Consider the following 25,618-nt stretch of genomic DNA (forward strand, 5'->3'; position numbering starts at 1 on the left):
TCTAAGGAAGGATATACTTGCCATAGAGGGAGTGCAACGGAGGTTCACCAAACTAATCCCTGGGATGGCAGGATTATTTTATGAGGCGAGATTGCAGAAACTGGGCCTGTATTTTCTAGAGTTTTGGAGAATATGAGGTGATCTCATTGAAACTTACAGGGCGTGATAGGGTAGATGTGGATAGGATGTTTATACTGGCTGGTAAGTCTAGAACAAGGGGACACAGTCTCAGAATAAAGGGCAGGCTATTTAAAACTGAGATGAGGAGGAATTTCTTTACTCAGAGGGTGGTGAATCTGTGGAATTCTCCACCCCAGAGGGCTGTGGAAGCTCAATCATTGAGCATATACAAGATAGATATCGAGAGATTTTTGAATACTAACAAAATCAAGGGATATGGGGATAATAGGGAAAAATAGCAAAGTTGAATGGTGGAGCAGGCTTGAAGGGTCGAATGGCCTACTCCTGCTCCTTTTTTATTGCTTCATGGGATGTGGGTGTCACTGGCGAGGCCAGCATTTATTGCCCATCCCTAATTGCCCCTGAGAAGGTGTTGGCGAACTGCCTTCTTGAACTGCTGCAGTCCATGTGGGGTAGGTACACCCACAGTGCTGTGAGTTAGGGATTTCCAGGATTTTGACCCAGCGACAGTGAAGGAACGACGATATAGTTCCATGTCAGGATGGTGTGTGACTTGGAGGTGAACTTGCAGGTGGTGGTGTTCCCATGCATTTGCTGCCCTTGTCCTTCTAGGTGGTAGAGGTTGCCGGTTTGGAAGGTGTTGTCTAAGAGCCTTGGTGCATTGCTGCAGTGCATCTTGTAAATACTGCTGCCACTGTATCGGTGGTGGAGGGAATGATTGTTTGTGGATGGGGTGCCAATCAAGCTGGCTGGTTTGTCCTGGATGATGTCGAGCTTCTTGAGTGTTGTTGGAGCTGCACCCATCCAGGCAAGTGGAGAGTATTCCATCACATTCCTGATTTGTGCCTTGTAGATGTGGACATTTTGGGGAGTCAGAAGGTGAATTACTCACCGCAGGATTCCTAGCCTCTGATCTGCTCTTGTAGCCATGGTGTTTATATAGCTACCCCAGTTCAGTTTCTGGTCAATGGTAACCCCAGCATCTTGATAGTGGGAGTTTCAGCAATCGTAACTCCATTGAATGTCAAGGGGAGATGGTTAGATCCTCTCTTGTTGGAGATGGTCATTGCCTAGCACTTGTGTGGTGCGAATGTAACTTGCCACTTATCAGTCCAAGCCTGGATATTGTCCATATCTTGCTGCATTTCTACACAGACTGTTTCAGTATCTGAGGAGTCATGAATGATGCTGAACATTGTGCAATTATCAGCGAACATCCCCACTTCTGACATGATTGAAGGAAGGTCATTGATGAAGCAGCTGAAGATGGTTGGGCCTCGGACACTTCCCTGAGGAACTCCTGCAGTGATGTTTTGGAGCTGAGATGATTGACCTCAAACAACCACAACCATGTTCCTTTGTGCTATGTATGACTCCAACCAGCGGAGAGTTTTCCCCCTGATTCCCATTGACTCCAGTTTTGCTAGGGCTCCTTGATGCCATATTCGGTCAAATGCTGCCTTGATGTCAAGGGCAGTCACTCTCACCTCACCTCTTCCTATGATCCTGTGATCTTCATTGGAATGTTACAGGAAATATTTATAAAGCCATCAGATGCGTACTTCCACCTGAAGTTCATAATCTTGCGGGGCCACATCAGATGGAAGTTCCAAGTGGACACGTGTCACTAACTTGCAGGAAGAGAAACACTGAAAGTCAGAGAGTCATTTTACCCAGATATATCTTTCTCACCAGGGAAGGGGGTGTGACTTTTTTATGGCATCGACCTAACAGTATGGAAAATTGCCCAGGTTTGTCCTGTCCACAAAAAGCAGGACAAATCCAATTTGGCCAATTACCGCCGCATGAGTCTACTCTTAATCATCAGCAAAATGATGAAAGGTGTCATCAACAGTGCAATTAAACGTCAAGAGTGTGATGGAATACTCTCCACTTGCCTGGATGAGTGCAGCTCCAACAACACTTGGGAAGCTCAACACCATCCAGGAAAAAGCAACCCACATGATCAACACCCATCTCAACACCTTAAACGTTCACTCCCTGCACCACTGGCACACCGTGTCTGCAGTGTGTTCCTTCTGCAAGCAACTCACCAAGCCTGCTACGACAGCACCTACCAAACCCACGAACCCTACCATCTCGAAGAATGAGGACAGCAGACACATGGGGACACAATCAACTGCAGGTTCCACTCCAAGTCACACACTATCCTGACTTGGAACTATCTCACGATTCCTTCACTATTGCTGGGTCAACATCCTGGAACTCCCTTCCTAACAGCACTGTTGTTGTACCGACACCACATAGAGTGCAACAATTCAAGAAGGTGGTTCACCACCACATTCTCAAAGGCAGTTAGGGATGGGTAATAAATGCCAGTGATGCCCACTTCCCATGAACAATTTTTTTTTAACCAAAAATAATACTTCATCTTTTGTGAACCAAAAAAAATCTCCGTTCACGGCAGGTTCATATTCTCTGGACATTTTTAATGAGGAAGCTAACTTGCATGTGCATCTGTTCTGAGCTGGTAACTGACTGTGTGCCAAATAAGGACACCAAATGAGTATCTTGTTTACTCAAAGCAGGTGTCTCCTTGATCAGATTATTACAAATCAAAACTAAAGATTGGCACAGATGATGAATATTCAAAATTACTTCTCTATATCTGCTTGTTCTATTTGATAGGGTCAGTTTATTTCTGATATGGTTTTCACAATCTTCCTTTCTAATTACTAAAAGGACAAGGAAAGAAGGAAAACTATATCTTGGATGATTGCAAACATATTCATTGACATCTGCTTGGAATATACCTCATCTTTTTCTAAATTGCTGAGAGGTAATGTTCTGACCTGCAGTCAAGGACTTAATGCCTTTTATTAATTCTAGTTCATTAAATTTCTATCCTGAACAGGTAAAACTAAGCCCTTAGTGTATCTTTAGTTCTGATACTGTTTACACAAGCAGTACACTGCAGCGCAATAACACGTCTGTTTAATTATTAGTTATATAAAAAGCAAAGATGACCACAGGGAAGGATGACTTCAGTGGCGATTGAAGTAGAATCATGAGCCTCTCGGATCAATATGATCACCATATGCATTAGCACGTCTTTTGTTTATTTTGAATTTCAGATTTTTTAAACACCAGAATTTGCTATCTTTGACTCATCTTTGCAGCTGTAGAAATCCACATAGATTTAATTTCTTTGCAACATATAAGCACTTGGTGATATTTTGAGGGATATCCTTGCAAGTAGTCACTCCATACAGAAAGTGCATTTTATTTGAGATTAAATAATACATGAAAATCATTTTAAATATTTTCATTAGAATGTTTCTACATTTACAGATAAAGGCATTAACAGTATGCAGAAAATATAATTAATTAAAAATAATGTTGAGACACCAATGTTAAGGGCTATAGTCAAGAGTTTAGAATGTCACCAAAAAAGAGGAGGCATATGGAATCATGGAGCTTTGACTGTCCTGAAATTTGATCTGCAATCTTTTTGCATTACACATTTTTTAAGATGAGGAACCTTTGCAGTGCTTGGTCAGCACATTCAGAGTTACAGTGAAATTTTTTCATACAATCTCTTTAGCTCTCTTTTATGACTTTTCAAAGCTCCTGTAAAAACAGTGAACTACAGCTAGAGTATTAATGACTGAGAGCACCTTTCATTTGAGACCTCTTTGGCTGAAATTGGTTATTAGTTTTAACCTGGTGTAACCTATTTTAGATTTAATTCTGTTAGTAGACTCATATGCCTGGCAAGTTTGAGTTTCAGTTTTGACTTAGGTGGCAGTGAAATGCTGAAAGAACTCTGAAGTCTTAAGGTCCTAACCTCAGCCTCCCTGTTATATGAATGGAAAGTCCATCTTCATTCTGTTGCCAATAGTGAGTATCCCCACTCAAAGATTAGGAAAGTATCCAGCTCAGCATTGCAGAATATGAGACTCCTGCCCATCTCACAGTCGCCAAATGACAATTTAGTAGTGTTTGCTGTGGAAAGATCTGCTTTACTGGAGACTGCTGGTGGCAGGCTGAAACCTATCTGATATGGTGGGTTATTGCAAAATAATTTTTAGGGCATATGCTTGACGTTGTGCAAATAAAATCAGCTTTCTGCAATGTATCTCACAAGCAGCAAGTTTTCAATACATTTTCCTAATCTCTAAAACAAATTATTTAATTGTACAAATTCTGCAACACAGCCATTTTTAAATAGAATACACCACCCAAAGTCTCAATGGGGTCAATCTTGAATTTTAAGCGCCGCACTGGTAAAGAGACGACAGTGACTTTGAAGGGCCCGACCTCATTTGCATTGGCATGGCTAGTTTGGGGCATCCCATCAGGTGTCCCAACACAGCTTGCCAGAGTAAGGCTGGGCACTATTGTGTTTCAAAAGTCAAATCACTCTGTAAACCGTGTATCATTGTGAAAAATATATTCTGTTTCAGAACTCAGCGTCTTATTCATCCTGAGTTGAGCTTCTGACTTCATGGCCAGAATTTTACGGTCTCCTAACGAGCAGGCTGGTGTCCGGGGGGGTGGGCAGGTATAAAATTGAGAGTCGGGGGAGGGGGGCGGGCGGCGCATGTCTGGTCCGCACCACCTCCCGCCTCTGCTGTAGTTTTACGTGGGGCGGCAGTGAGAAATGGCCCGCCCACCCCAGGCCAATCAAGGCCCTTAAGTAACAGTTAATTGGCCACTTAAGGGCCTCCCCCCATCGCTGCGGGTATTTTACCCTCATCAGCCAGATGGCAAAGGCCCCAAGAACCCCACCACCTGGTAAAACCAGGTGGCCTTCTTGCGGGCAAGGGTGGTGCCCTCCTGATCGTGCACCCTGTGTCCCACAAAGGGCCACCCCCGAATCCCCAACCGTCCCCAATGCACAACACTTGCCCCCCCACCCCCCCAACCCTCTTGCCTCGCTGGGGGCCCAGCTGATTGTCCCCAGTGAGGCCCTAAAAACTTAACTGAGTTCTGGGGCCATCCTTCACCTTACTTCTGTTGGCTGGCTGTAGTCCCAGTAGTGGCCACTGCTCCCGATGCTGGGACTAACAGCTGCAGGCCCACTGATTGGCCTGCATTTCCATTAGGCAGGACTTCCTGCCTCAAGGAGGTGGAAGTCCCATCCAAGACCAATTAAGGGCCTGGGGAGTGAAAAATCCCGGCATGGCTCCCCAGGCCCAGCAGAGGCGGGATCGCCACCAACTTTTCGGCCTCTGGGTGAGTCCTCCTGCTCAATGTAAAATTCCGGCCCATATCTTATCCATCACCAAGATAGCCTACTTGTACCTCTGTATTCTTGCCCTGTGTGCCACACCTCAGCCCATCTGCTCCTAAAACATCATTCATGCTTTTGATACTTCCAGATTTGACTATTACAATGCTGTTCTGGCAGTTCATCTTCCACCTTCCGTATACGTTTTTTTATACTTGAGCTCATCCAAAACTCTGCTGCTCATACCCTGACTCAGATCGAGCCATGTTCATCCACCACCCTTGTGTTCACTGACCAACGTTGGCTCCCAATTATGAAATTCTCATCCTCATGTTTAAATCCCTCCATGGTCTCATCCCTCCCATGTCTCTGTAATCTCTTCCAGCCTTCTGCATTCCTCCAATTCTGGCCTCTTGTGCATCTTCAATTCCCTTTGCTTCTCCATTGGCTGCTGTCTGGGCAGTAAGCTCCAGAATTCTCTCCTTCAACCTTTTTGTCCCTTTATCTCTCTCACCTCCTTTACCTCTCTCACCGCCTTTAAGACTCTCCTTTAAACCTACCTTTTAACCAAGCTATTGACCAAGATATCATCTTATGTGACTCAGTGTCAAATTTTGTCTGATAAAGCTCCTATGAAACTGCTTTGGGATGTTTTTACTATGTTATAATCGCTATATAAATGTAAGTTGTTGTTGCTTGTATTTTGATTGATTTGTTGAATGAATGATTGAACAGACTTTTTCTTGAGTTACTTTCGCACATAGGCACAGATCTCTGATAGATCTTTGAAAATAAATTTCAAACATCGAATTTTATTCTCTGGACAAATTTAATAATTTTCTTGCAGACCTGGTAACTTTTTGGTCTTTATTATGTTGCAAACTTTATTTCTAGTCCTAAATCCTCAAATTAGTGGCAAATCCAAGATGGCAGCTGAATAGATTTTCCAAAATACTTATGAGCAATTCGATTGGTTTGTATTCTTTTTATTGGTAAATATTTACTGCCTATTTTTGATTATAGTTTATTGAAATTCATAATGGTTTTTCACTTTCTTATCTGATCAGTTGTGGTTTGTTAATGTTTTATAAACAAGGCTTTTGAGCTAGGTACAAGTGTGACACAAGTTTGTATGAATGACATGAAAGTATGTTGGATAAAAAAGCATGCCTGGCATGTGTGTGTAGGTATTTTTTAAGTTTCCTGTAGCATTGCTTACCGCATCTCCTTCCCCACCCCCCCCCCCCCACCCCCCACTCCATCCCCTGCCCCAACCCAACACTACTTCTCAGCTTTCTGTCTCTTCTGCCCCCAAACTGAGTTTGAATTTCCCTTGAGCAAGTTATTGGCTACTCTTTGTATCTCTTTCACCATTCCCTGAAGGGCCCAACAGTGCATCAGTTGCTGCCCCCACCTTATGAGCCGTATCCCCAATTGTCCCATGTTCCATTCTTCCTAACTTTCATGGGCTCAACTTCACCAACCTCCTCCTTGTCCCTCCCCTCTGACCCACCAGTTCCCCTGCTGGGAAATCAACAATCACCACACCACTCTGGATTTCTCTCCAGAATGTCTACTCAGCCACAAAAAACCCCTTATCTCACACAACCTGTGGCTGATAATGAGATTCTGGCTTTACCATACCCTGGCTCATGGGTAGCAAAATCAGGGCCCTTACTGAAGCTTTCCCACCTGGCTATCTTTTGCAAAAGATATCATCTGCTGTGCACAGGCCACCTGATTGGCAGCATGGCATTAATCAACAAGTTACGCATTGGCCTGTCCCTTACAAGCACCTCACCCTGTTCTGTCTCTCTTGCCTCTCAAAAATGCTCCTCATCCACTACCTCAAAGACCCATTTTGAGTTTTTCTCTATCTTTCTTCCTTTCTTACTTCTCTTAGTCACTGCACCAAGTGACTATTTCTTTTGTTCATGGGATGTGGGCATCGCTGGCTCAGCCAACATTTATTGCCCATCCTTAATCGCCTTTGAGGTGGTGGTGAGCTGCCTTCTTGAACTGCTGCAGTTCATGGAGTATTGGTACACCAATAGTGCTGTTAGAAAGGTAGTTTCAGGATTTTGACCCAGCAACCATGAAGGAACGGTGATATATTTCCAAGTCAGGATGGTGTGTGGCTTAGAGGGGAACTTGCAGGTGGTGCAGGACCTGTCATCCTCTTAGCTTCCCTTTCCCCGTCCTTCAAATTCACTGCTTTTCTGACTTCTTTAAAGCTCTCCCCCTCCCCATATAAACTGTGCATCTGTATTCACGGCCACCGCATTGACTTTGCTGTCTAGTATCATCTTGTTCTTTGTTAAGGCCAGCTCCAGTGACTGCCTTATCTCCCTCACAACCCACATCCTTTACACTCTTTCAACCAGCCCAATAAAAACCACTTCCCCAAGTTGTTTACAAGCACAATCTCACACTCAAAGCTACCAAATCTTTGGCACTTCATTCATTACAGTACCATTTCAGTTGATTGTTTGCTCAACCAGTCCAGATTTGATGCTCCCGTTCTCAGCAAAACCTTCACTATCTCTTCCCCCGTTATTCCTCCTGGTATTGCCTGCATCATCTGTGTAGTAAACGGAAATCCCATCACACCAGAAATTCAGCTCAATTCTACAAAAGCAGAAAATTGGAGCCAACAATTTTATTCTAAAGGAAACATTTGAGCTGAATTTGTACTTTGTACTGATCGAGTCAGCAGGTAAGGGGGAACACAAATTGACATTTTGTCAGCAGAAACCGATCATCTAACTGCAATAGTGACACTGCTATTCCTGGCCAGAATGGAAATGATTGGGTAATTCCTCAATCAATCATGCCTGGAGACCACATTGTTATAGGTGACTGTTATTGATATTATGAATTTGTATGTAACTATCCTCCAATTACTGCATTTTGCTGGAGTAATCACTCTGCTTTTATCATGAGGCATTGCTGCAGTTTCAAGCATCAGTTCTGTTTGCAGAAACTCTTTTTAAATACACTTTGTAGACTGTATTCTGTAATCCGCTGCTTAAACAGATTCTTGTTAGCCAGGTAAATAAACATTGCTGTAAAATACATTTCGTTGAGGCCTGCTGTAAGTCACGCCCCATCTCCTACTCATTGGCTGACACAGTGGTGTTAATAGACACTCTATTGGTTAACTGGAGGCCTCGCTGATTGACAGCTAAGATCTCATATGTCTCTCTTTACCAGATTATATTGATAGTGTCTAATTTCAATAAACAGTGAGTGAATCTTGCAGCCAACAGTCTGCACTTTAAAAAGAAAGTGAGTGCCAGCTTTTGAAAGAAAGGTAAGCAACATTGTCACTACCATCAAAGAAACTTGGTGACTTTCAACAGTGCTCTTCCACTTGTCTGCCATTACTTTGGGAAAAGAGCTACCGAAACCCTGGGAACGCAATGTAAATAGGGCTAAAATGCTGACATCCCAAGAACGAATTTTTAAAAAATGGGTCTCCATATTTCTTCCACCGAAGTTACAGCTAAAAGGTGGGCATATAGCCATTGAAATTCAACCCTATGTAAAAAGAGAAAGTGAGTTACATTATTCTTTTATATAGTGAAGAGTGTGGTGAAGTATATATTTCACAGTGTACTGTTTATTTACCTACCTTACATAAATAAAGTAAATTCAAAAGCAGTAAGAGAAATGCTAAATAAAAACAAAAAATCCTGGAAATACTCAGGAGGTCTGGCAGCATCTGTGGAGAGAGAAGCAAAGTTAACGTTTCAGGTCAGTGACCTTTCATCAGAACTGTCAAAGAAAGGTTTTAAGCAAATAAAATGGGGGTGGGTCAAGAGATAACAAAAGGGAAGGTGTTGATAGGGCAAAGGCTCACAGAGAATAACTGGAGAAGGCCGTGGAGCAAAGGCAAAGGGTGTGTTAATGGTGTGCTGAAAGACAAAGCATTAGTGCAGAAAGGGTGTGAATTGAGAGAAAAATGAACAGCCCTGGCCAAAAGCACAAACATGAAAAAAGTGGGAAGGCACATGGTAACAAAAAAGAATGATGAAACAAACTAAAATGAAATAAAAAGAAAAAGAAAAAAAGCAACTAAAAATAAAAAAGAGGGGCCCGTCATGCTCTGAAATTATTGAACTCAATTTTCAGTCCGGTAGGCTGTAGCGTGCCTAATTGGTAAATGAGATGCTGTTCCTCGAGCTTGCGTTGATGTTCACTGGAACACTGCAGCAAGCCCAGGACAGATATGTGAGCATGCGAGCAGGGGGAGTGTGTTGAAAGCAACCGGAAGCTCGGGGTCGTGCTCTCGGACTGAGCGGAGGTGTTCCGCAAAGTGGTCACCCAATCTGCGTTTGGTCTCTCCATTGTGAGCAGCGAATACAGTATACTAAATTGAAAGAAGTACAAGTAAATTGCTGCTTCACCTGAAAGGAGTGTTTGGGGCCTTGGATAGTGAGGAGAGAGGAGGTAAATGGGCAGGTATTACACCTCCTACGATTGCATGGGAAGGTGCCGTGGGAAGGGGATGAGGTGTTGGCAGTAATGGAGGAGTGGACCAGGGTGTCGCAGAGGGAACAATCCCTTCGGAATGCTGACAGGGGAAGGGAGGGGAAGATGCGTTTGGTAGTGGCATCACGCTGGATGTGGCGGAAATGATGGAGGATGATCCTTTGGATGTGGAGGCTGGTGGGGTGAAAAGTTAGGACAAGGGGAACCCTGTTGCGGTTCTGGGAGGGAGGGGAAGGGGTGAGGGTAGAGGTGCGGGAAATGGGCCGGACACGGTTGAGGGCCCTGCCAACCACAGTGGGAGGGAATCCTCGGTTGAGGAAAAAGGAAGACATATCAGAAGTGCTGTTGTGGAAGGTTTTTTCGTCAGAGCAGATGAGTCGGAGATGGGAGAAACTGGGAGAATGGAATGGAGTCCTTACAGGAGGCAGGGTGTGAAGAACTGTAGTCAAGGTAGCTGTGGGAGTCGGTGGGCTTATAATGAATATTAGTAGACAGCCTATCCCCAGAGATGGAGACAAAGTCGTCGAGGAAGGGAAAAGAAGTGTCGGAGATGAATCATGTAAAGGTGAGAGAAGGGTGGAAATTGGAAGCAAAGTTGATAAAGCTTTCCAGTTCCGGTGAGAGCAGGAAACGGCAGAGATACAGTCATCAATGTACCGGAAGAAGAGTTGGGGGAGGGGGCCTGAATAGGACTGGAACAAGGAATGTTCGACATATCCCACAAAAAGACAGGCATAACTAGGACCCATGCGGGTACCCATAGCAACACCTTTAACTTGAAGGAAGTGAGTTGAGTTGAAGGAGAAGTTGTTCAATGTGAGAACATGTTCAGCCAGGCGGAGGAGGGTGGTGGTGGAAGGCTTCAAGGAAGAAGCAGAGAGCCCTTAAACCATCCTGGTGGGGGATGGAAGTGTAGAGAGATTGGATGTCCATAGTGAAGAGGAGGCAGTAGAGAAATGTTAATGCTGCACAGCAAAGTAACAATTTGGATAAAAGTAAGCAGAGTGGCTCACGAAGGGACAGAGAGCTTAACAAGTAATAGGGCATTAGTGCTTGAGGTGACATCAGGGAAAAAAGAAAAAAGTTAAAGCTAAAGGCACTATATCTGAATGTGTGAAGCATTCGCAACAAAATAGATGAATTAATAGCACAGGTAGAAATAAACGGGTTTGATCTAATATCTATTAGAGAGACTTGGTTGCAGAGTGTCCAAGGCTGGGAACTAAATACTCTAAGATGCTTGACTTTTAGAAGAGATAGGCAAAATGGAAAGTAGAGAGGTGTTGCTCTGATAATAAAAGATAAGATTAAAAATAGTAGAGAGAAAGGATCTTTCTGAAACTAGGGTCTTAAATCTGAACAAAGCAAACTACGTAGGTATGAGGGGCAAGTTGGCTAAGGTAGATTGGGAAACTACATTAAACGATATGACGGAGGACAAGAACTGGCTAGCATTTAAAGAATTAATTCATAATTTGCAACAAATGTACATTCCTTTAAGGAATAAAAACCCTACAGAAAACATGATCCAACCGTGGCTAACGAGAAATTAAAAATAGTATCTATTAAAGGAAGAGACTTATAATGCTGCCAAAAAGAGTAGTAGGCCTGAAAATTGGGAGGATTTTATAATTCGGCAAAGGACGACCAAGAAATTGATAAAGTAAAAGAGAATATTGTAAAAGTTTCTATTGCTTTATATATAAAGGAAGAAATTAGTGAAAGCAAATGTGGGCCCATGAGAGCAAAGATAGGAGAAGTTATATTGGGGAATAAGCAAAAGGCAGAGACATTAAACAAATACTTTGTATCCAACTTTGCATTGGAGACACAAAAAAACATTCAGGAGATAGTGGGACACCAAGGAACTTAAGGAAATTAGTATTGGTAAAGAAATAGTACTGGACAAATTAATGGGTCTAAAAGATGGCAAACCTCCTGAATCAGATGGCCTGCACCCTAGGATTTTAAAAGAGGTAGCTACAGAGATAATGAATGCATTGGTTTTGATCTTCCCGAGTTCCCTCGATTCTAGAACAGTCTGCATGGATTGGAAGGTAGCAAGCGTATTTGAGAAAGGAGGGAGAGAGAAAATAGGGAACTATAGGCAGTAGCCTGACATCTGTAGTAGAAAAAAGAAAGATGATTTATATAGCACCTTTCATGACCTTAGGACATCCCAAAGTGCTTTACACCCAGTGAAATACTTTTGAAGTGTGGTAACTGTTGCAATATAGGAAAATGCTAGAATATTTTATTAGGGATGTGATAACAGGGCAATTAGAAAATCATAATACATTTGGCAGAGTCCACAATGGTTTATGAAAAGGGAATTGTGTTTAACAAATCTGTCAGTTTTTTGAGGATGCAACTAATAGGATGGAGAAGGGGAATCAGTGGACGTGGTATATTTAGATTTTCAAAAACCATTTAATAAGGTACCATGCAAGAGGTTATTACAGAAAATAGAGTTCATGGGATTGGGAACATAGGAACAGGAGTAAGCCATTTCACCCCTCAAGGTATTCTATCACTCAATGAGATCATGGCTGACCCGCCTTTGTCCTATATCCCTTAATACCCTTGGCTTATAAAAATCTATCAATCTCAGTTTTAAAATTAACAATTGATTTAGCATCAATTGCCATTTTCAGAAGTGAGTTCCAAACTTCTACCACCCTTTACGTGAAAAGGTCTTTCCTAATTTCACTCCTGAAAGGTCTGGCTCTAATTAACGAGAGGAAATAGTTTGTCCCAATCTACCCTATCTGATCCCCTACGATCAAATCAACCTTATAAATTTCTGGGATACAACCCTCGCAATACTCTAGGTGTGGTCTAACCAGAGCTTTGTATAGCTGAAGCATGACTTCTACCCCCTTGTATTCTAGTCCTCTGGATATAAAGGCCAGCATTCCATTAGTCTTTTTGATTATTTTATGTACCTATTCATGACACTTTAATGGTCTCTGTACCTGGAACCCCACACTGTTCGGACCTCCACTGTTTCTAGCTTTTTGCCATTTAGAACCTACCCTGTTCTATCCTTTTTGCCTACATTGAAATTCATTTGCCACAATTCTACCCATTCACTTAATCTATCAATATCTCTTTGTAATTTTATGCTTCTATCTATACTGCTTACAATACTGCCTATCTTTGTGTCATCAGCAAATTTGGATATGTGGCTTTCTATTCCATCATCTAAGTCATTGATAAATACAGTGAATAGTTGAGGCTCCAATACAGACCCTTGCAGGATACCACTAGTCATATACTGCCGAACAGAGGACCCACCCATTATCCCTACTCTGTCTCCTGCCACTCAGCCAATATCCTAACCAGGTCAATAATTTGCCTTCAATTCCATGAACTTCAGCTTGAGCAAATACTCTTATGAGGGACTTTATCGAATGCCTTCTGGAAGTCCATACAAATAACATTCATAGACATACCCCTGTCCACTACTTTAGTCACCTCTTCAAAAAATTCAATCAGATTCATCAGGCGTGACCTACCTTTTATAAATCCATGCTGGCTCTCTCTGATCAGCTGAAAATTTTCATGGTGTTATGGCACCCTATCCTTAACTTCCCAAAAACGGATATCAGGCTAACTGGTCTATAATTCCCTGGTTTTCCTGTCTCACTTTTCTTAAATAGCGGAGTGACATGCCCAATTTTCCAATCTAAAGGATTGACTCCCAAATTGAGAGAACTTTGGAAGATAATAGGGCATCTGCAATGTTCTCACCTACTTATTTTAAAACCCTGGGGTGGCCACCTTCTGCTCCTGGCAGTTTGTCACTCTTTAGTGCCATTAATTTCTCCATTACTGTTATCTTTCTTAAGTTAATTTTGTTGATCCCTGTCCATGATTCAATATTAGTTTCCTTGGGATGTCTGAACTGCTGACCTCTTCCTCTACTGTAAATACTGGCACAAAGTAATTAATCAGCATGCCCATCATTTCCTTATTTTCATTGACAGTTTTTAAGGGGCCCAGATTGCTTCTGACCACCTTCTTTTCCCTAAAATAATTGTAAAAGTTTTTTGTGATTTTGATATCCCAAGCAAATTTCTTTTCATGCTCCCTTTTTGTAGTCTTACTAGCTGCTTTGTCACTCTTTGCTGCTCTTTGCATATTTCCCATTTTCCCGGATCTGTGCCACTTTTTGGAGGTAAAATATTAGCAGAGATTGAGGATTGGTTAATGGACAGAAAACAAAGAGCAGGAATAAATGGGTTATTTTTGGGTTGGCAGATTTTAACTAGTGGGGTACCACAAGGATCAGTGTTTGGGCCACAGCTATTTACAATCTATATCAATGACTTAGATGAGGGGATCAATTATAATGTTGGCTGATGATGCAAAGTTAGATGGGAAAGTGAACTGTGAGGCGGATGCAAAGAGGCTGCCAAGGTTGAGTGAGTGGGCAAGAACGTAGCATTTGGATTATAGTATGGGGAAATGCAAAGTTATCCACTTTGGAAGGAAAAATAGAACAGCATAATATTAGTAATAGTAGTGAGAGACTGGGAAATATTGGTATTCAGAGGGAACTGGGTTTCTTTCTGCACGAATCACAGAAAGTTTAGATGCAGGTACAGCAAGCAAGAAGGAAAATGGTATGTTAGCTTTATTAAAAAGGGATTGGAGTTTAAGAGTAAAGAAGGCTTCCTGTAATTATTTAGGACCTTGGTGAACAACACTTGGAATACTGTGTACAGTTTTGCTCTCCATTCTTGGGGTAAGATATACTTGCCTTAGAGGGAGTACAACGAAGGTTCACTAAGCTGATTCCTAAGACATGAGAGGATTGTCCTATGGGAAGAGAGTGAGCAGACTAGGCCTATATTCCCTAAAATTTAGAAGAATGTGAGGTGATTTAGATTAGATTAGATTAGATTAGATTAGAGATACAGCACTGAAACAGGCCCTTCGGCCCACCGAGTCTGTGCCGAACATCAACCACCCATTTATACTAATCCTACACTAATCCCATATTCCTACCAAACATCCCCACCTGTCCCTATATTTCCCTACCACCTACCTATACTAGTGACAATTTATAATGGCCAATTTACCTATCAACCTGCAAGTCTTTTGGCTTGTGGGAGGAAACCGGAGCACCCGGAGGAAACCCACGCAAACACAGGGAGAACTTGCAAACTCCACACAGGCAGTACCCGGAATCGAACCCGGGTCCCTGGAGCTGTGAGGCTGCGGTGCTAACCACTGCGCCACTGTGCCGCCCATTTAAATGAAACATATAGAATTCTTAAGGGACTTGACAGGATAGATGGTAAGAGGATTTTTCCTCTAGTTGGAATCTAGAACATGGGGGTCACAGTCTCAGAATAATCAGTTGACCATTTAGGACTGAGATGAGGAGAAATTTCTTCACTCAAAAGGTTGTAAATCTTTGGAATTCTCTCCCCCAGAGAGCTGTGGATGCTTAGTTGTTTAGTAGATCGATAGATTTGGGGGTATTAAGGCATATGGGGATAGTGCAGAAAGCTGGAGTTGAGGTAGAAGATCAGCCTTCATCTTATTGAATGGACGAGCAGGTTCGAAGGGCCAAATGGCCTACTCCAGCTCCTATTTCTTATGTTTTTATACAAAAGTGACTACACTTCAAAAGTATTTCATTGGCTGTGAAGTGATTTAGGATGTCCTGAGGTCATGAAAGATGCTATGTATATGCACGATCTTTCTTTAGTTCAATACCCCACAAATGTGATTATGTTATCACATATTTACTATGCAATACATAGCTAAAAGTGACTTTTAAAAATATGTTGTTAGTGTTTTGGAGGAAACATCAACCTCAAAATGTTCCATTCCCAGGGGGTTAAAAGTTTAAGAGAAAACTAGAAATCTAAGTCTAATATATACTGGCTATAAGTAAACAATACAATATATACTTTCCAAAAAATGTATACAACTGTAATTTTTATGTTAAGCTTGCAATAATTTCATCATGATTGTTAATCTTTTATATTGAATGTCATCCAGATTGACAATCACTTGTTACGCGTGCTTCTATATTTTTAAGTATCTTGTTTAGGACTTATATATTTTAGAGATAGACATTGGTTTATTTTGGAAAAACTGAAAAGACAATGGATTTTTTCTTTACCACGGTCACTGAGAGGTTTAGCTTTGAAAACAGTTACTGGAGGGCACCTGTCTTCAAATAATTACCCAGCAGGGGTTGTTTTTGACTTGAAGAAGATGTTTAGAGAAAAATGACAGATCAGGATTTATAGAGGTCTGGAGGCTTGTCTCTTTATACATTGTTTATGGCTCCGCTTTGGACAGTGATGTGTTGTGCCTGCATGAGGTGGGAGCTGGTGGACCCCTTTGTGGTTCCTGGTGAACACATCTGTAGCAAGTGTTGGCTGCTCGAGGAACTCGACTCAGAGTTGATGAGCTGGAGTCTGAGCTTTGGACACCACGACACATCAGGGAGGGGGAGAGTTAATTGGACACTGTTTCAGGAGGCAGTCACACCCCTTAGTTTAACTACCTTAAATTCAGCCAGTGGTCAGGGACAGGAGGGTGTAACTATGAGTGAGGCAGATAGAGGGATCCAGGAGGTAGTGCTGCAAGAGCCTCAGCCATTGTCCTTGTCCAACTGGTTCGAGATTCTTGCTCCCTGTGTGGACGAGAGCAGGGACTGTAGGGAGGATGAACAAACTGGCCACAGCACCGTGGTACAGGGAGCCATTCAAGTGGGGGGAGAAAAGAGAAATGTAGTCGTAATTGGGGCTAGTATAGTTAGGGGCATAGACACTGTTCTCTGTGGCCAGGATCGAGAGTCCCGAAGGCTCTGTTGCCTACCTGGTGCCAGGGCTCGGGATATCTCATCTGGGCTGCAGAGGAACTTGGAGTGGGAGGGGAAACATCCAGTTGCCGTGGTCCACGTAGGTACCAACGATAGAGGTAGAACGAGGTTAGAGGTTCTGCTGAGGGGATATGAGCAGCTAGGGGCTAAATTAAAAAGCAGAACCAAAAAGGTAATAATCTCCGGATTACTACCTGAGTCACGAGCAAATTGGCAAAGGGTCAATAAGATTAAAGAAGTAAATGCGTGGCTCAAAGATTGGTGTGGGAGAAATGAGTTCAAATTCGTGGGACATTGGCACCAGTACTGGGGAAGGAGGGAGCTGTTCCGATGAGACGGTCTGCACCTGAATCATGCTGGGACCAGAGTCCTGGTGAATCGCATAACTAGGGCTGTAGATAGGGCTTTAAATGAAATAGTGGGGGGTGGGGGGGGAGGGTTCAGTTGCATGGAAAAACAGGAAGTTAAAGGAGAAGGTAGGAGTGCAGGTTAGTGGTGAGGCTGATTGTTACCAGAAAATAAAAGGAAGGGACAGAACATGTGAACATCATATTGCACCAAGGAATTATACAAGAGTAGGGAAATTTAATAATAGAACAAACTTAAAGGCTTTGTATCTGAATGCACAAAGCATTCGGAATAAACTAAATGAGTTAACAGTGCAAATAGAGACAAATGGGTATGATTTGGTGATGATTACTGAGACGTGGTTGCAGGGAAACCAGGTTTGGGAATTGAATATCCAAGGGTACTCAGTATTTCAGAAGGATAGACAGGAAGGAAAAGGAGGTGGTGTAGCTTTGATAGTGAAGGAAGAGATCAGTGCTGTAGTGAGAAAGGATATAGGCACTGGAGATTAAGGCGTAGAATCAGTCTGGATGGAAATAAGAAATACCAAGGGAAAGAAGTCCCTGGTGGGAGTAATCTATAGGTCCCCAAACAGTTGTTCCGCAGTGAAGCACAGTATAAACCAGGAAATACTTGGGGCTTGTAAGAAAGGTACGGCAATAATCATGGGTGATTTTCATATGCATATAGACTGGATCAGTCAAATTGGCAAGGGTAGCCTCGAGGGAGAGTTCATTGAATGTTTTTTGGAGCAATATGTTGTGGAACCAACCAGAGAGCAGACTATTCCAGATTTGGTGTTGTGTAATGAGATGGGATTAATTAATGATCTCATTGTTGAGGATCCTCGAGGGAAAAGTGATCATAGCATGCTAGAATTTCAAATTCAGTTTGAGGGCGAGAAGCTGGAGTTCCACACGAGCGTTCTAGAGTTGAACAAAGGTAATTATATAGGCATGAGGACAGATTTGGCCCTAGTGGACTGGGCAGGAAGACTACAAGTTCGGACAGTTGTCGAGCAGTGGCAGATGTTTAAGGAGATATTCAAGCTATCCCAACTAAAATATATTCCAGAGAGGAAGAAAGATTCCAGGAGGGGGAAAAAACATCCATGGCTAAGCAAGGAAAGTAAGGATAACAGAAAGACAAAAACTAAGGCATACCATATTGCAAAGGCCAGTGGCAGGCTGGAAGATTGGGAAACTTATAAAGATCAACAAAGGGTTACGAAAAAAGTAATAAGAGCAAAGGTAAATTATGAAAGAAAACTAGTGCAAAATATAAAAACGGATAGCAAAAGCTTCTATAAGTATATCAAAAGGATGAGAGTAGCTAAAATGAATGTTGGTCCTTTGGAGGATAAGACTGGGGAGTTAATAGAAGGGAACACAGAAATGGCAGAGACACTAATTCAGTATTTTGCTTCAGGTGGAGGACACTAGTACCATCCCAGGTAATGCAGAGGTTATAGAAAGGGAGGAACTTAGAACAATCATCATCACTAGGGAAAAAGTACTGAGCAAACTATTGGGGTTGAAGGCAGACAAGTCCCCAGGGCCTGATGGCCTACATCCTAGGGTCTTAAAGGAAGTGGCAGTGGAGATAGTGGATCCATTGGTTATAATATTCCAAAATTCTCTGGATACTGGAAAGGTTCCAGTGGATTAGAAAAAAGCTAATGTAATGCCCTTATTCAAAAAGGGAGGGAGGCAGAAAGTAGGAAACGATAGACCAGTTAGTTTAACATCTGTCGTTGGGAAATTGTTAGAATCCATTATTAAGAAAGTAATAGCAGGACATTTAGAAAGTCAAAACGCAATCCATCAGAGACAGCATGGTTTTATGAAGGGTAAATCGTGTTTAACTAATTTGCTAGAGTTCTTCGAAGCTGCAACAAGCAAAGTCGATAATGGGGATCCTGTAGATATAGATTATATGGACTTCCAGAAGGCATTTGATAAGGTGCCACACAAAAGGTTAATACACAAGGTAAGTTCACATGGGGTTAGGGGCAATTTATTAGCTTGGATAGAGGATTGGCTAACAAACAGAAAACGGAGAGTTGGGATAAATGGGTCCTTTTCTGGTTGGCAAGATGTAACTAGTGGGGTGCCACAGGGTTCGGTCCTCGGGCCCCAACTATTTACAATCTATATAAATGACTTGGATGCAGGGATAGAAGGTACTATAGCCAAATTTGCAGATGACACTAAAATAGGTGGGACAGTAAGTTGCAATAAAGAAATAAGAAATCTACAAATGGATATGGATAGATTAGATAAATGGGCCAAAATTTGGCAGATGGATTTTAATGTGGATAAATGTGAGGTTATCCATTTTGGTCGGAAGAATAGAAAGGCAAATTATTATCTAAATGGAGAGAAACTTCAGAGTGCTTCGGTGCAGAGGGATCTGGGTGTCCTTGTGCATGAATCGCAGAAAACTAGTTTGCAGGTACAGCAGGTGATAAGGAAGGCAAATGGAATTTTGGCATTTATTGCTAAAGGAATAGAGTATAAAAGTAGGGAAGTGTTGCTGCAACTGTACAAGGCATTAGTGAGACCACACCTGGAGTATTGCGTACAGTTTTTGGTTCCCTTACTTGAGGAGGGATGTAGTTGCATTGGAGGCAGTTCAGAGGAGGTTCACTAGATTGATTCCAGAGATGGGGGGCTTGTCTTATGAAGAGAGATTGAGCAGTTTAGAAGAATGAGAGGAGATCTAATTGAGGTATATAAGATGATTAAGGGGATTGACAAAGTAGACATAGAGAGGATGTTTCCTCTTTTGGGGCAATGTAGAACGAGAGGTCATAGTTTTAGGATAAGGGGTAGCAGATTTAAAACAGAGATGAAGAGAAATTACTTCTCTCAAAGGGTCGTGAATCTGTGGAATTCACTACCCCAGAGTGTGGTGGATGCCGAGACATTGGGTACATTTAAGGAGGAGATAGACCGATTTTTAATTAGAAATGGGTTGAGGGGTTATGGAAAATGGGCAGGAAAGTGGAGTTGAGGCCAAGATGAAATCAGCCATGATTGTATTGAATAGCGGAGCAGGCTCGAGGGGCTGAATTGCCTACTCCTGCTCCTAGTTCTTATATTCTTATGTGAATTGGGATATGAGCAATGGTTTGAAAAGACAGTCGGAGAAAACTTGTCAAGAAGAGCAAACCACCCCAACTCGATCTGTTCCAGTAGTTTGGAAAAAGCCTGCCAGTTTTCCATCTCTCAAGGAGCTGAAAAGCAAGTGTATGAAGCAGACTGAAACTGTGGCTGCATTCCTCCTGTAAGGCATCTGTCTGAAACCTCTGTTGCTGCATTTCCTGGAAACCTAAGCAAGTGTATGAAGCAGACTGAAACTGTGGCTGCATTCCTCCTGTAAGGCATCTGTCTGAAACCTCTGTTGCTGCATTTCCTGGAAACCTAAGCAAGTGTATGAAGCAGACTGAAACTGTGGCTGCATTCCTCCTGTAAGGCATCTGTCTGAAACCTCTGTTGCTGCATTTCCTGGAAACCTACCAAACTGACATTCAATGTCGCCTGAAAAGAACTGTTCTAGGAAGATCTCACTGACAGCCATCTATACACACTTGGGACGCCAAACTAAGACAAAGGACATCTTTCCATATTTTCTCTTTTTTCTTCAAGAATTAGCAAGTATCTAACCTATGTGTTTTTGTCTTTCTTTTTGTAATAGAGCTGTAAAAAGCAAATCCCTTTATTTTTCCAGTTAACCGGTGAAAATATATATATGTGTGTGTGTATGAGGGGCTAACGTAAAAAGGGAACATTAATATTTCAATCTGTGTGTTTATGCTTTACTTTATTACTAGTTAAGATTTGTTTATTAATAAACTGATAATTTTGTTGTTTATTAAAGAAACCTGGTTGGTATGTTTTACTTTGGAATAAAAATAGAGTCTATGATTGCATCGGTAAGTGGGAAAAAATTTAAATATATGTTGTGACTGTGGAGAAGTGGAACTAAAATAAAAAGTGCACTCCTCCCGCTTCGGTCGTAACACACTACACCACAAAAAATCATAAACTGAATAAAATCATCCACAATATTAATAGTTGTCCATATAATTAATTATAAGGAAGTAATATAATTTCATGGCATTGTTTTAGCATGCCACTTAAATTGGAGGTAATCACTCCCTGGTGTCTTGTTTTCTCTCTCTATAACCAGCGAGCATAAAAATTGGACAGACGCTATCCATTTAGTAGGATCTGCAATTTGAAGCCATTGAGGATAGCTCCATGCATTTCCATATTGCAGTGCTGGTGACCTATGCAACTACTTCAAGGTTTATTTCATATCCAGAATGATAACACTATCTTGACTGAAAATATTATAGTATTCTTTGCAGGTGACTGTTTTGTCCTGGTTTCTAATATACCTTAAGTTCTTGATGCCATTTCTCATTTCTGTTGGAAACATTGTTAAGTTGGACATTAAAGGTGCAGACCAGTGATGTTGCCTCTGGTGGAGTCCCTCTGTCCCAAGCATATCTAGTGGATAGGCAGTGTTAGAATCCTGATTAATGTTCATGCGCAAAATATCAATGGTACTTGCTCATGATGTCAGCGACCAGCTGCAGTTATCAACATAACTGTTTGTTTATTTTTGAATCCCAACAAGGTGATTTTTAATGGTTCATTTGTGCCAGAGGGTGGAAATCACTGTAATTCTGATTTAGTAACATAGTATTTTGAAGCAGTCATTTTTAACAGGGTGATGTAGTACATGGATTTGTACTGAACTTCTCCATGTGCAGTAAGGTGATTCATTGCTTCTATTTTTATTTTATCTTCGTGATTTTAGTATTCAGTGTTTCTGAAACATCCATTGTTGTTATTGGCTGGAATATTCTGCAACTTTAGTAAGGGTATGCAGAATATCTTGAACTGTGATCTGAGAGCTTTAGTCTCTAAGTTAATCAATAATTAATTCTGTAAGTAAACATTATTTCCCTTTGCAGTCATTTTATGTGAGCATTTGTGCTCTTCAGTGTGAGGAATACTAGTGCAAGGGAACATAACACTGTTTAACTTTGGCACCCAATGTAAAGATTAAGTATTCACAAATGGCGTACAGCAGAGCGTGCTTGTCGGGTAAAGCACCCTCTACTTTTAAAATGTGCCTTAACAGCAACCTCAGAAAATTATTACTGCTTACTATACTAATGAAGTACTGCATTGCCCCCATCAGCTCACTTTATGGCCTCTCTGTAACATTGCCAATTTGGTGAATTGTATACAACTTTGTCCAATGAGACTGTGCTTACTAAGAACATTACTGAGTTTGTTGAAACCTATTTCACATTGGATGTTTACATGAGAAGATTTTCATCCCATCAGTCCCAGCTAGATTCAAACTCAGATCTTTGAGATGAATGGGACAGATCACTTGAATTACTTTATCACCAATATTCCTAATTAGTTAAAATTAGCATATTGTTTTACAAGACATCACTGTTTCTCTTTCTAAATGTGCTGTAAATGATGTGTCATGCAGGTCCTCACTTGCCAAGAATGAGGCACATATATTTCGCCAAATGGACATTAAATTTTAAAATTGTTGCTGGGAAGAAAAGAAGGCCTATTACAAGGTGTTGCCAAGCGCCTGGCTGGAAAGACATTTTTTTTCATACTAGCAGACAGTGTTGGAACAAAGGTCCTTGCCCCAATACACAGAAGAGATCTGGTCAAACCAGTCGGTCACGTGACCACCTGCTGGCCAACTAGGGGAGTTTTAGATTGGAGAAACAGTGTTTGAAGAGAGAAAGCTGTTTGCTCCTGGACTGACCAGACCTCTCTTGGCTGGCTTGCCACCGCCTCTCCTGTCTGCTCTCATCTCTCTCACCAGCTTCAGAAACCATTGAAGACACATGAACCCCAAGAGAGAAAAGTCTCCTACAGTGAACAAGGTTTAAGAAGAATACTGGGCCCCAATAAAAAGCAAGATCTACCTACAAGCAAGGACTACAGCGAGCTCGAAGCACAGTAACAAAAACCCCTCTTCTGATATTGCCTCAAACCTCTCTACTTTATTTTTCTTCTGCTCTTTTCTGTCTCTATTTGCATGTGTGTATCACGTATGCATGCTAATGTGGGACGCGGCGTGTATCCGTAGGTGTCAACCGAATTAGAGTTTGTTTTAATAAATTTCACTTTTCTTCTTTAAACCTAAGAAAGCCTGCTTGTGCTCATTTCTTTGTCTTATAATTGGAAAGTGGTGAACAAGGATTTGCCAAGGGGGAGCTCAAAACATAGTGTTTTAAAAAAAAAAAAATCCTGTTCCAGTAAGACCAAGTAAAGGCTAAAAGGGACCCCTAGACACCTTTCTCACCTGGTCGTAACAGATGTGTCACTTCATTTGTACCTCCAAACTTTGTTTTAATTGTGTGAGTATGAAAAAGGAGCTATTACGGTGGTAACTTCTCAGGAAAGTATTTACACTGCAGACCCTATCTGTTGGAGGCAGAACATTTTCCAAGAAATGATTGTGTATTGGCTTCACAGCATTGACTGTCAAATACTGAACCTTCTCTCACAGCTATTGTCCTAGATAGTCCATCCAGGTAATTTTCTAACTGAGGCAGGGCCCTTTCCCCTCTTTCTATGCTATGAGAAATAGATGCATTTTTTAACCTAAAAATACTAGTTTTGTAGATCTGCCTTATTCTGGCAGAGTATTTAGATGATCATGAATTGAGGTTAAGCTAATGGATCTGATTGTAATTTTATATCAGTAATACGGTGTCTTTATTCTCCCTTTTTCGGCAATAGAGCTCCAAGATGTTGACAGAGGTACACCATGTAGGCGTGTTTATATATTCAATTTATTCCATTTCAGATTAAATGTTCATCCTGTAAAAAATACCATTAGGGTATATTGTGGGTACATGCGTCAGATATTCGTGATTCATCCTTTGTGCGCAGGTGGACTAAGACTATCCTTTGAGCACAGCTGGTGTGGCACTGAATCATGTAGTACAGTCCTAATCTGTAGTGATTTGCTGATTTTATGACAACAATACGTATGCTACAGTTGAGTTCAGTGTCCTTGAGCTAGGGAGAGGAAAAGTCAATTCAGGGTTCTGCTCCTCAGCACTATTTGGGGACATCTGCCAATTGTGTATATACAATGAGAGGGAATGATGTCTCACTGTGATAGCTCCTGAATGTTGCACCAGAGAAACACTACCACCAGGTATAAAACTGCATTCCAAGTATTCCTTCAAAATTGAGACAAGAAGGGAGAGAATTGTAGTAGTAGGGGCATACTTGGAAATTCTTAAGGATTCTTTGTAAACTTCGGCCGTTTTCTCTTTTTGCAGATGTTTTCGTAGCTGGGAAGCCCTGCGACTGTGATGTAGTGGTAGAGTGTCAGGCTGGCGAATCAACGTCCCTGGAAGTGAAGCTCACCAATCAGAGCAAGTGCACCGTTGGCCCTTTTTCCCTTACTGTCATTCCATACCAGGACTATCAAAATGGGGTCCACAACAACGATCTTGGGAATGCTGTTACTTCAATTGGATCCAATACATTCTATATAGATGCAGTAAGTAGACTATCTGGAAATGATAATGCACTGTCTGTTTTATGTTCAGCTACTAGGAAGGATATAGTTTATTAATGTCTCAGAAATGGTCAGTAAATTTTAGCAAGTAATTCCAATAGACATGACAGGATAAGGATTAACTTTGTTGTGCAAAGTTGTCCACAAGAAGCAAACAAGGGTTGCATCTCTTATCTGATATTCAGAGAAGATGTAATTTGTCTTGAGCAGTTGGGCAAAATGGATGATAGCGCATCTACAACCTGCTTTACACTCTTTCCGGTTTTTGTTTTTCCAATGAAGTCAATGGAAAAGAAACTTGGGCAGATGTAAAATGGGCCATTGATCTGCTAGTGTCATATTTGCGCTGCCGCCCAAGACAAATTTCACCCCCTTGAATCTCTGATACTATATGACCAAGGATGATAGCTTTAAATAGTTATTTTCTGCCCCAAATCATTACAGGATGTAACATAATACCAAAGTAAATTGCAAGTGTGAGAAAAGAACAACTTAAAATTACCTTTTGTATAACTTTAAAAACAAATTGAAAATCTTCAATTTTAGAGTCCTGGAATGTAGTATAGCATCAGTCAAAAGTAGTAAACTGGTTCGGAAATGTGGGAAGAACTGGACACAACAGAATTTTGATCAAAGCCTGAACTTGTCCTTAAAGGAAAATTTTCTCTCTCAATAGTTGAATAAAATCTTTTATCTTTACAGAGGGTGCAGAAGAGATTTACGAGAGTGGTATCAGGGATGAGGGATGTCAATTATGTGGAGAGACTGGAGAAGCCTTAAAAAAAGAGAGAAAGACAGACTTGCATTTATATAGTGCCTTTTGCAACCATCGCATATCTCAAAGCAGTTTACAGTCAATGAAGTACTTTTTGAAGTGTAGTCACTATTGTAATGCAGGAAACGCAGCAGCCAGTATGCACGCAGCAAACTCCCACAAACGGCAATGTGATAATAACCAGATAATCTGCTTTTGCGATGTTGATTTAGGGATAAATATTGGC

The 25,618-nt window shown here is 41.5% G+C and overlaps 1 protein-coding gene across 4 annotated transcripts in view; it reads left to right on the plus strand.

The window, feature by feature from the left end:
- trappc9 (trafficking protein particle complex subunit 9) overlaps positions 1 to 25,618 on the plus strand; it is a 1,144,460-nt gene that overhangs the window by 1,109,371 nt on the left and 9,471 nt on the right. For all 4 annotated transcript variants that reach the window (XM_068031733.1, XM_068031737.1, XM_068031736.1 and 1 more), the window contains one exon: positions 24,376 to 24,599. In XM_068031733.1, the coding sequence (XP_067887834.1) occupies positions 24,376 to 24,599 (224 nt within the window). The remainder of the gene's footprint in view (positions 1 to 24,375; positions 24,600 to 25,618) is intronic.

This window comes from Heterodontus francisci, chromosome 5, assembly GCF_036365525.1.
Source record: "Heterodontus francisci isolate sHetFra1 chromosome 5, sHetFra1.hap1, whole genome shotgun sequence".
Lineage (NCBI taxonomy): Eukaryota > Metazoa > Chordata > Chondrichthyes > Heterodontiformes > Heterodontidae > Heterodontus > Heterodontus francisci.